At 45.1% G+C, this 12048-nt stretch overlaps 1 protein-coding gene across 8 annotated transcripts in view; it reads right to left on the bottom strand.

Moving 5' to 3' along the window:
• KLHL3 (kelch like family member 3) overlaps positions 1 to 12048 on the bottom strand; it is a 133986-nt gene that overhangs the window by 45640 nt on the left and 76298 nt on the right. For 6 of the 8 annotated variants that reach the window (XM_070570935.1, XM_070570937.1, XM_008513816.2 and 3 more), the window contains one exon: positions 8149 to 8258. In XM_070570935.1, coding sequence (XP_070427036.1) covers positions 8149 to 8258 — 110 coding nt within the window. The remainder of the gene's footprint in view (positions 1 to 8148; positions 8259 to 12048) is intronic. The other 2 variants (XM_070570938.1, XM_070570939.1) reach the window with 1 other exon arrangement.

Genomic DNA, 12048 nt, shown 5'->3' with positions numbered 1-12048 from the left:
ACTCACAAGGGCCCTGTAATACCGCTAGAGTCACTCACAAAAGGGAAAGTAAGGCAGAGAGTAGGGAAAGTGGTCTGCCCAACATGACCTGGCTAATTGGTGACAGAGCAGCAACTAGAACCACAGCTTTCAAGTGACGCTTTCACAGCACCCTGTCCATTTCCTCCGCGGCACATGGCACAGTTTGCAGCTATATATTTATTGGTGTAAATATTTGATAAAATCCGTCTCCCTCATGTGATTCTAAGTTCCATGAAGGCAGGGATCTTGTGTTTATCTGTTCATCATTGTCTCTCCTGCGACTAACACACTATCTGCTACATAGACAGCACTCAATAAATGCTTCTTGAGAATGAATAAATTAATCAAAGCAGGAAGGATTGGGCATACGGTTCTCTTCCTACAATAGTACACTGCCAGATATCTGACTTCATATAAACAAAAATGATGACAAAACTAAAACAGTGACACCACCTTGCTTGGAAATGCTTCTTCAGCTTTCCACTGCTGCATACAGCCAGCAAAAAGACATTCACCATGATTCTGCAATGGACAAAGAAAAGGACTGAAGCACAATGGTTTTCGATAAAAATGCTTGCAAGCTGAGAGACATGAATCCCAAAATGATTGGAGCCTGACACGGGGATGGAGAATGCCTTCCAGTCAATATGGTGAACTGAGCTGACATGGAAGGAAATCTTCCCCTATAGCTTCAAGCACATGAAAAGGATGTACTACAAAAAAAAATAAGATTTGAGCCATACTCAAAAGCACGAGGGAAATGCCCAAGTGTTTTAGATGAGAAGGAATTCAAGTCTGGGAGCTGAATGGAAGCTGAGGACAAAATGGCTCACAGGCCTCTAGAGTTCACACATGAGCTTTAAGGGTTTGGGACTGGAGTCCCATCAGCAGAATGCCTAGGCTACTCCTAGGACACAGACCACAGTGTTGCCCTAGCTGTAAAAGTGGGGCTAGATGAACCCCACCTGTCTGCCATGGGAAGGGGAAGGAAGCTTGCCATCTCTTGTGGCCGGGGGAATAAAAACTTCCTCTTCAAGAAATCAGAACCCAAAGCTCACGCCACATACACATGTGGGGTTTGAACTGACATTATCCAGGTGGTACAGGGGAAACTCAAGACAAAAAAATAATATAAAAACTGTTTCCTAACCAGTAAACTTGCCCTATAGGGGCACCTCCACAGCCCAGGGCAACCCAGACTACCATGAACATAATACCCTCTGAAGATGGACTCACAACCAAAAATTATACGTCATTAATGAAATGAACTGCCAAAAGGAAAAACAACAGATGCAATAAATCATAGAATATTTGTGGCAACCAAAGGTGCTCTCAAGACCATTCTCTATAACGTGTTCCTTGGAATTCTACAGGCAGGAGACATTCTGAAGCAAAGGGGTTCCGGGAGCAAAGGGGTTCTGGGACCAAATGAGCCTGGGCAACACATCATGCCACACGCCTGAACTCCCTTTAGAGATTCACAAAGCTCATTAACAAAAAAAGCTCTGACATGTCCTGCAGTTCCTTAACGTAGTTTGTTTGTTTAGTCGCTGACTCCTAAGTGGATCTGACCTGAGAACCTTCCTTCTTTTCTTTTACCTAAACCCCTACAAACGTCTCACAATATTGTAGTTTTATGGCACACAGTTGGGTAAATACTGACCCAGAGAAGAAAGTCCTCATTCCTTAACTCTCTCCACAGACCCCCACTCCCTTCTCAGCCTCCTCTCCCACTATCCCCCGCAAAGACCTTTGATTCTCATCACACGGGTTACTTTTCCCCCAAGCACAGTAACTTACTACAAACTTTTATGTCTTTATTACTACAATTCCTTCAACCTGAATGGCTGTCCAAAATCCTACTCGCGTTCTCCAAGTTTAAGCTCTAATAGTCCCTTTTCTATACGGCCTTCAACCAGCAACCTGGAATAAAATACTCCAGGGTGTTTTCCTCCAACTTTGATGACAGGCAACGACCTCTCTCGGCCACATATTATGGATTCATGTTTTCGGTCTGTCGGCCCACCAGACTGAGTGCTTAAATAGTAATGACTAAGTATCACTCACCTCTGTCTCTCAGTCGGGGATCATTAATAAACAGCAGGGGCCTGGTAGGCAGGCACGCTCAGCTTCAAATCACAGAACTATCTACCATTAGGAAGCTTTAGTTTCCTCCTCTGCAAAATGGAGACAATAATGTCTGCCTTGTGAGTTATTGTAAGAACTAGAAATGTGCAAAACAGTATGCTGGGCAAAAAGAAGTCAGACACAAAAGCATACAACACACACTGGTATTTCATTTATATAAAGTTCAAAAACTGGCAAAACTGACCTATAAGAAGTTAAGATAGTAGCTACACTTCTCATGTTTGGGGGTAATGACAGAAGGGAGTCCCAGGTTCTGGTTCTTGATCTGGGTGCTAGCTATGTGAGTGTTTCACTTTGCAAAAAGTTGAGCTTCCCACTTTTATTTGTTCATGTCTCTGAACTCACTTCAATACAAATGCCACATTTTTTAAAAAAATATTTTTTGTGAAATGTAGCTGGAGAACAGTGAGCAGTCAAGGTAGACTGTTGGTCATAGTGCTATGGTATTCTGCTCATAGATGCTTATTGAATTGCACTCTCCGAAGGAGAAGAGCAAAAAAAGTAATGCTGAGGCAGGGGCCCAGGCCAGATCATTGTTTGCAGTCTGAGAAGTTGGCAGCTCTAATGCTGACCTCAGAGCAAGGCAGGGCTGCCAACAGCCCAGCCCAGGCATAGGATATACCTGCTCAATCACCAGATAATGTCTCAGCAGCAAGCACTCAAGCCCAGCCTACTGGGTGAAGAGGTCCAGCCTTTATCTCACACCCATTGCTGGCTGGGGAGGCTAGGAATTCAGACAGGAGGGCACACAACACTAATGATCCCCGGAGACCAGGGCCTAATTACCCTTCCAGGAGATAAGGTATCAGAATTTGGCCCCTGCTTACAGTTTTAGGAGATAATAGCACATTAAAAAATGTGATCGTGCAGAGAGAAACTAACCAGTAGTTCTCATTACAACACATACTTGACACTAACCTAATTTTTTGAAGAGACCTAGCCACTTTCTTCCTGACCTGTATGTGTGAAAATGTGGGCCATTTCACTCTGAAAAGCCTCAAGTTTCATAAGAAGGGATGGAATTCGTGAGAAGTAGAAACATATTTACCAGCTAAGAAAGCAAAGATTCAAAAAGTCCAATAACTAGCAATTCAGAAGCAAAACTGCATGGAACTCAGGAGTCTTATCTCTTCTCCTTAGAGTGTGTTTGTCCCAGAAGGTTGCCTCCCCTGCCGCTGGGTCACCGAGTTGTCCGTGGTCAGAGCCTCCAAGGGGAACACAAGAAACAGGCTATTTGCGCACAGGCTTCGCTCTGACCCTGCATCACCTCCCACGTGGAAGACTCAGGCAACTGGGAGGGACTTGCTCCTCTGCATCTTGCCTCTTTCTCGGGGTGGGGTGAGGGTCGGGGAGGAAGGGGAAGGCCCTACCCGAAGAACTAGTGGCTTTGTGACTCCCACAGATCCTTTTGTCCTCTCTCAAATAACAGGAATTTTAAAACAAAACCAAAAACTACACGAAGGAAAAACAAGAGAGAAAATGGCAAAGATCCATGCCCTTCTCTGACCTCTAGTTCCCACATTTGTCCTTATTCTCCAGGAAAATGTTAAAATTATTCCCATAACCTCAGCTGGCTCAGAGCAAAGCCCAGCCCCAGCCTGCCTCTTCACTCCCTCAGGGAAGGTCTGATGAGCACCTGCTGGTGCCTCCGGGGCACTGTGTCAGGCACGGTGCGTGACACAGAGATGGCTGAGGTACCCACACAGCCTTCAAGGAGTTAGAGTACAGGGAAGGAGATACGGCATGGGCAAAAGCAAGTGAAGTGGGAAGAAGAACGGTATCTGAGCCCTGGGAGAGGCCCAGACAGGGTTGGGGGTGCTGGGGCGCAAGAGGCCACTACCACTCTCAGCCCCTGATAGGCACCAAGCCCCAGGTCATGCCAACCATCCAGACCAATAGGGGCTCTTGGAAAAGCGTCCCCTTAAGAAAGACCCCAGTCAACTCTTACAACTACTACTACTATTACGACTACTAGCAGCAGTAGGACTACTACTAATAATAGCAGCAATAATCATATCTTACGGTAATGAACACTTCCTGTGTGCAAAGCACTTTCCATGTGTCATCTTGTTTCATCTCCAGAGCAACTCTATTAGATACAACACTATCATTACCCTCCTTTTACAGATGAGAAAACTGAGACTTAGAGAGCTTCTTTTACTTATTCATTCAAGAGATATTTTTTTAGTGTCTACCATGAACCTGATACCACTCTAGCAGTGACCATAAGACAGACAAAATTCCTGACTATATATGGTGCACACATTCTGGTGAGAGATAAATACCTTGCCCAAGGTCACTCAGCCTGTTAAGGCGGTGGAACCAGGATTTGAACAGCAGCCACTCTTGCCTGCAGAACCTATGGTACCTTTCAAACTCCCAACAAGCAAGCTGCCTGGACCCAGCCACTGACACTTATAATCATCATTAACACTAAAATACCACATTTCCTCTATTTTAAGATGCATAGATTTTTCACATTTTAGTGTCTGAAATCTGGCTGCATTCTACAATAGATGTTGAAAGAAACCTGTGGGCTGCAGGCAGAGAAGTCAGTGATAATACAGCTGATACTGCTGTTCAAGTGTGGATTTAGCTAAATACAGGTTATCTGATTACTGACTCAGTTGAGTTTTCTGCAAATGTTAACATAAAATGCAGTTGAATTTTAACTCAAATTACGGTCCCTGATATTACTTCACATACACTCAAAAAATTTCACTATAATGCAATATTGAAAGAAAAATCTATTGTGCATGCAAGAGATTGCCTATCATATGCAATTTAATTAAATGGAGTAGAAATCACCAAATCTGGAACAGATCACAGAATTTTCAAAGTCTAAAGGGCCGGCATTTAAATGACGAACATCTAATTGTCAGAAGTTTCCAGCTATTTAACTTCCAGCAATATGTGATCAGTTCAGGGGAAATAAAACTATGGATTTAGCCAAAGAGAATGTCGCCAGACCCATAAGCCTCAGAATTACACTGCTAATCTTAAATGTACCAAGGCATCAAGATCATGAGTAATCTACTTTCCGAAAAGCATCACAGAACTCCAAAGTAACACTTTATGATAAGAACTAAATATGAAACACAACTTAATTAATGTGAAAAATACCTATAGCCTAACTGATTCTACAGAAAGAGCGACTCATACATAAGTATATGAATAAACAAGAGCCACTATAGACAGTTTTTAAGCGAGTATATTTAATTTCATGTTTGTTTGTTTCTGGAAAGATAAAATTAACTCAATGGCTTATTTTACCATTATCAATGGCAAAAATTGACATTATTGCTATTATCATTGGTGCCTCAAAATAGAGGATCGTGGTAATTACAATGGCAGCTGCCATTTATTGAGCACCTGCCAAACACCATATTTGATATTTACTTATCTCTAACCCTCATGACAACTATATATAAGGGAGAGACTGTAAGGGAGAGACTCTTAACTATTCCCATTTTACACAGAAGGAAATTAAGGTTCAAAGAAACCAGTGACTTCTCAAGGTCAAACACTAGTAATCATGAAGCCAAGCATGGAACCATGGAAGTCTGCCTGAGTCCAAAGCCCAGGTGGTTTCCAGGGTACTGTAATGCCTCTCACTACAACACCCACCTCCACCCCCACCCTGGCATAGCAAGCAGAGATAAGCCCTCACGTGAAGAAACCTTACTACGATCTCAGAGAAGGATGGGCCAGAATGAATTCAAGGTAATAGGGTCCTTCCTTCTCAACCCAAACACTCCCAAGTTGATCCAAATCTTGCTGCTTATATAACTGCTCCCATTTTCTCAAACGACACTTGAGGACCTGCTCAAGCAGGACCTAAAGTGACCGACTGCCACAACATTCACACAGCCACTCAACTGACTGGTTCATCCCTTTAAATTGTGTCAAATGGGTAGCACAATCCAGAGAAGTCAGTAAACAGGCTCAGCAAGAACAAAGGAATCCTCTCCGTTGCTGAGGTTGGGGCAGGAAGGGGCCCATGGCCTGACCACAGGCATTCTTTCCCCGGAGGTGCTGTTTCACTTCAGTTAATGGAAGGAGATTCCTCCCTGAGCCTAAGGGAGAGTCCAGCTTGTTGTGCCAGTCATCTTCTAGAGATTCCTCTGAAGTCTCGGAACAGCCCATAGTGCCAATAGAAACCTGCTTTTGTTCTTGACCAAACTTTTGCAGTATGACAGGCAGGGGCTTGTGTATTTCACCTCATACTCTGGACATGTGCCTTTGGACACAGCCTTATCTCCAATGTAAAATCCTTTTCAAGGGCTTTTCCTTAAATATTCCATTGATAACAGCCATTATTTGAGGCTATTGGACACTAAGAGTGGACTAGGACAATTCAAGAGACATTTCTTGAGCATTTCTGAGGACACAGAGATAAGACATGGTCCGTACCATTAGGGAGGGAGGAGGTAAGATCAGCTCAGAACTAACTATAATAAAAAGCAGAACAAGGTGAGTGTTATCCTGGAACACAGAGGAGAAAGGAATTAATTCCAGATGCAAGATCAATAATAAACTCAGCTAGCACTGATCAAGCACCTACTAGGTACCAGGTACTAAACCAGGCATTTACTTATGTTATCCCATTTAATCCCCACAACCATCCTGAGAATACGTTCTATTACCACCATCACTTTATAAATGAGGAAATAATATAAGAACTCATACAACTTAATAGAAAAAAAAAAAACAAGCCAATTAAAAACGGGCAGAGGATCTGAATAAACATTTTTCAAAGAAGACATACTAATGGCCAACAGGTACATGAAAAGATGCTCAACATCACTAATCATGAGGGAAATGCAAATCCAAACCACCAGGAGATATCACCTCACACCTGTTAGAATGGCTATTATCAAAAAGACAAGAAATAACAAGTATTGATGAGGATGTGGAGAAAAGGGACCCTGCTGCGCTATTGGTGGGAATGTAAATTGGTGCAGCCACTATGGAAAACAGTATGGAGGCTCCTCAAAAAATTAAAAATAGAACTACCCTATGTTCTAGCAATTCCACTGCTGGGTATTTATCCAAAGAAAAGGAAAACACTAACTCAGAAAGATATATGCACCCCCATGTTCGGTGCAGCATTATTCACAATAGCCAAGATATGGAAGCAACCTAAGTGTCCATCAACGGATGAATGGATAAAGAAGATGTAACATATATATCGGAAAGGGAGAATAATCCAAGCAGAGAGTCAGCGATAGGGAAGGCCTAGAGGTAAGACAGGTCAGCAGTCACAGGTCAGCTAAAGCAGTGGGCAGAAGTCAAGCTTCTGGCACAAAGGAGGAGGTATGTGGTCAGTGAGTTAGGAGACTGGGTGTCAACAAACCTGGGCTTTAGTCCCGGCATGGGCACTGACTAACTGTGTGACCTTCAGCAGTTCCTATCCCCTCTGTGGGCCTCAATTTCCTCATCAGTGAAAATTCAATCCCTTTTTGAAATAGATGTTCTCACCGGTTTGTTCTGGCTTAAATGCTCAATGATACTACAAGAGGCCACGTGGGTCCGCGGTTAAGATCAGGTGACAGGTAGACCCCAGCTCGCAGTGATCCGCTGAGTGACCTGGGGCAAGCTGACTAACTCCACTGAGTCTCAGCTTCCTCATCGGTCAAGTGGGGCAACAGCAATGCCTGCCTCACAGGGCTGTGGTGAAGGCTGAGTGAGCCCAACATCATAAAGCACTGAGCACAGCACTTGGCAAACTGTCAACGTTCCATGAATAGGGGCAGCTCTGTCACCATCATCATCACCACCGTTATTTCTTTTTAAAGGATTCAGGAAGTGAATGGTCATAAGCCAGAAGGCCTTTTTTGTTTCTTTAATTTAAAGGGATGACAAATAAGCTCCTTTTTTTTCTCTCTGAAAAAGAGAAAAGATCTCCCTGAACCACAAGTCCCTCCCGTGACCACCTCACAAGTGAGGCTCCTGTGTCACCAAAGAGCCATGCCATACCTTCTCTTCTGAAGAAACGGTCAGCTTGTCACTGGATATCAAGCTGCACACCTGGTCCAGACTTAGGCTAAGAAATTCTTCCCCCAGCATCACCTCTGGAAAGTGCTGCTCTGTTCCAAAAAAAGCAGAAGTTCAGAAAACAAAGTTATAACACACTCCTGCCCTTCCATGAACCAAGGCCATGACAATCTGTGGGGTTCACAGTGGGGTCCTGGGGCCTTTGGAGGGAGGCGGGAGGAAGAGAGAGAGGCAGAGAGGCAGAAAGAAAGACAGCCCATCCTGGCTGGAGGGAAACTAGCCTTTTCATTTGGCAGCAAAGGCATCCTCCTGCGTGATCCTCCGTCCTGAACATCAACACAGAGGAAAATGGGGCAGAGACATGCAAGGTAATGTTTTTTCCATGCTCCATGAGATTAATAACGGCATTGCAGAAAAGCCTCACTGGGACCTGCCTACTTAATTGAGCTCATTTCCCCTTAAGGCGCAAGCTGGCAGAGTTGCAGACAGTGCCCTGTGCAGCTCAGCCAAACAAAAGTGGATCAGAGCTAAAGTGGGGCTCTAAGTCTCTGGGGGTTCTGGTAGGAAGTCAGCATTAGCAGGTTGGCAGAATGGGTCATCCTTTCCTGCCCTAAGTCAAGCCTGCTATAGCGAGTCTCTGGTTCACAGAGGCCCAGCTAAGCCTCCGTCCAGTTGTGGTGGCAACACTGCTGGTCCCGCATTGCTGGGAACAGTCCATGGCAGCCAGGCCTGTGGAGGCTGCAAGATGGAGGGGAATTTGTGGACATCTAGAATGAGACAAAACTCACAGGCCTGAGTTTCATACAAGGGAAACACCGGTGACAATTCCTACCCTGACATTTGCCCAGGCCACCATCCTGCAATTACAGGGACAGCGAAATGCCAGTGAAAGAGCATACACTTCATAAAAAGGAACCTAGATCTGGGGCCAGCCTGGTGGCGCAGTGGCTAAGTTTGCACATTCCGCTTCTAGGTGGCCCGGTGTTCACCGGTTTGGATCCCAGGTGCGGACATGGCACCGCTTGGCACGCCATGCTGTGGTAGGCGTCCCACACAGAAAGTAGAGGAAGATGGGCATGGATGTTAGCTCAGGGCCAGGCTTCCTTGGCAAAAAAGAGGAGGATTGGCAGCAGTTAGCTAGGGGCTAATCTTCCTCAAAAAAAAAAAAGGAACCTAGATTCAAATACTGACTTTGTCATTTGAGAGTTGTGTCCCTGAGCCAACAGCATCATCTCCCTGGGCCTTACTACCCTCATCCGTAAAATGGGGAGAAAACCACTTGTCTTGCCTCCCTCCCATGCTCTGAAGGGAAAGGAACTGTGAAAGTGTTTTGCAAGCTATTCCAAGGTGAGCCAGCCCAAGAGCTGACTATTCCTGGTACAGCAGACGCTGGAGATCACAAGATCCTTTGTCATTTGCCCCAGGCCTACTCCTTCCTCAGTTCTCTCACAACCTTGCACCATCGCCCCGGGGAGCATCTGTGCTCCTTGCCCTCCAGGCTCTAGGCCTTCCCCACCTTCCTTCTTTGATGGCCTTGCTCTGGCCTGGCAGCTTCTTGGATAATTCCAGAAGGCTACACTCCCAGTTCCCCCTGAGGGCTACCCCAGCTTGGTCTGGCCAGGCCCTCAAGTGAGATTCAGAGTTCCTCCATCCCTGGGAGGCTGCTGAAATATCAACTTTGCTGTAGCTGAATAATGAAAAGGAAAATCAGAGTGTGCTAAGGCCCTCTCTCACACTCTTTAACTTCTTAAAAACCAAACAAAGAACTAAGGTTTAAATCATTTCTTGCCAAAATCATTTTTAACTTTTCATAATGAAATAATTTCAGGTCCAAAGAATTCCCGCCTACCTTTCATCCGGATTCCCTAAATGTTAATATTTTACTCTCAAAGATTGAATAATAAACAATCTTTTCATCTTTCACTGGACAAAAAGGGCTCCCAACTTGCTCGCCACCGGCCTAATGACATCACCGGAAGCCACAATTAAAGCTTGTCCATCCTGAATCTCGGAAATGGTTGTACATCACAAGACAGATGTAAAAGTCAGATCCTGGGGCCAGCCCGGTGGCGCAGCGGTTAACTGCGCACGTTCCGCTTCTCGGCGGCCCGGGGTTCGCCGGTTTGGATCCCGGGTGCAGACACGGCACCGCTTGGCACGCCATGCTGTGGTAGGCATCCCACACAGAAAGTAGAGGAAGATGGGCACGGATGTTAGCTCAGGGCCAGGCTTCCTCAGCAAAAAAAAGAGGAGGACTGGCAGTAGTTAGCTCCGGGCTAATCTTCCTCAAAACAAACAAACAAACAAACAAACAAACAAACAAATAAATAAATGAATAAAAGTCAGATCCTTTATGAAGGGAAGCAACTGCCTTAAAGTAAGAAGCTGCTCTTGATTCTCTACGTGTCAGCAGGAAAAAGTCTTTAGTTAAAGCTCGGATTTTAGGGCAGACATTGAAAGGAGCTCCCTAAACAAGGAAATATTTAAGACTAGATAGTATTATTTTTAAAGTGTCTACTCCTAAAGATTCTAAAATAAAAGTAAGCGAACTATCTTCTTTGGATGATGAGAATTCATTCTTGGCCTGGAAGCTGGGAATGTAAAAGGGTTCTCCCTACGTGCTCTTTCTGGTCCAAGAAGTTTCTGGAGCAGAGTCCCCCATCTGCTGGCAACACCCAAGAAATAGTGGAGAGAAAAAGCAGTCACCACACAGTGACAAAGCACAGGACATGGAGGCTCTGTGGGCCAGCCAAGGCTGAGCTCAGCAGGAGAATCTGGCAAACGAACGCCAACATCCCTGTGGCCCAGAGCCACACCCAGCCTTCCCACCTTTATCTTTGGTTGACCAAAAACCTGACATTTAAAGGAGGAAAAAGAGTGAAGAGAAAATGAGGAGGTGAGAGAGTAAAATTCTGGGCTGTGAAAAATTCTTCCTCACAGCTCATAAAGCCAAAAGTAGATGGGTTTGGATCTTGAAAAGAAAGAAAACGGAAGTACAGTGATGCATATTCTAGGTGGCTTGGTGAACAAACCAGGAATTCTCAAAGATAAATCAAGGAAGAAAGTAGTCAGCCCCCTACACCTCTCCATCTCCCTCCCTCTGGGGCACTGCACGATTGGAATCTGGGTTCCTTCTTTCTGCAGTAGGCTGAATCTTTGCCCAACTGGAACGTCCCACTGAGATCCCTTCAGGAATCCTCCCGGGAAGCAGCGTCTGGCGGGGTGGGGGCAACAAGGCAGCAGCAGCTTCTTGCTCAAGGCTGGCACCCCGGGACCCAGGAGCTTTGCAGAGCATGAGCAGGAACAGACAAAGAAAGACAGCAAAGAAGAAAATTCCTTCCCTTCCCCCCTCAGTCTGAGGAAATAGGGCTGAGCCCCCAGACTCAAGGGACCAGAGTCCCTTTTCTGTTAGCAACATTCAAGAAACAATGAGACAGAAAAACGCAGAACAGGATGCTCTCGCTAACTTGATTTCCTGGGACACAGGAGTCCCCCAGAAGACTTCGTATTCAAGTCAGCCCTCTTCCCAGTAGCTTCCTGGAAAGAACCCACTCTGTTCCCAGAAGACACCTCTCTGAGGATCAGCTTCAAATTTTAACACTCGTATGTTCATTTGTTTGGAGATTTTTCTTGTTTTGCTTTGCTGTGAAACGTATTAAGGGAGAATGTAGTGAAGAGCCTTGGCTAAGAGTCAGAAGACCTGGGTTCAAGTACTTGCTCCGCCTCTCACAGTCACTTCCTTCCAGGCTCTGGCTTCATCATCCATAAAACGGGACCATAACACCTGACCTAGGTCTCAAGGTTGTTTTGAAGCTTGAAGATGATACACATATTAGTCCATTTTGAGATCCTTAAGAAACTCTTTAGAAATGAAGGATGAAT

The sequence above is a fragment of the Equus przewalskii genome, chromosome 13 (genome assembly GCF_037783145.1).
Source record: "Equus przewalskii isolate Varuska chromosome 13, EquPr2, whole genome shotgun sequence".
Classification (NCBI taxonomy): domain Eukaryota; kingdom Metazoa; phylum Chordata; class Mammalia; order Perissodactyla; family Equidae; genus Equus; species Equus przewalskii.
This window is presented reverse-complemented; position numbering and strand designations above follow the sequence as displayed.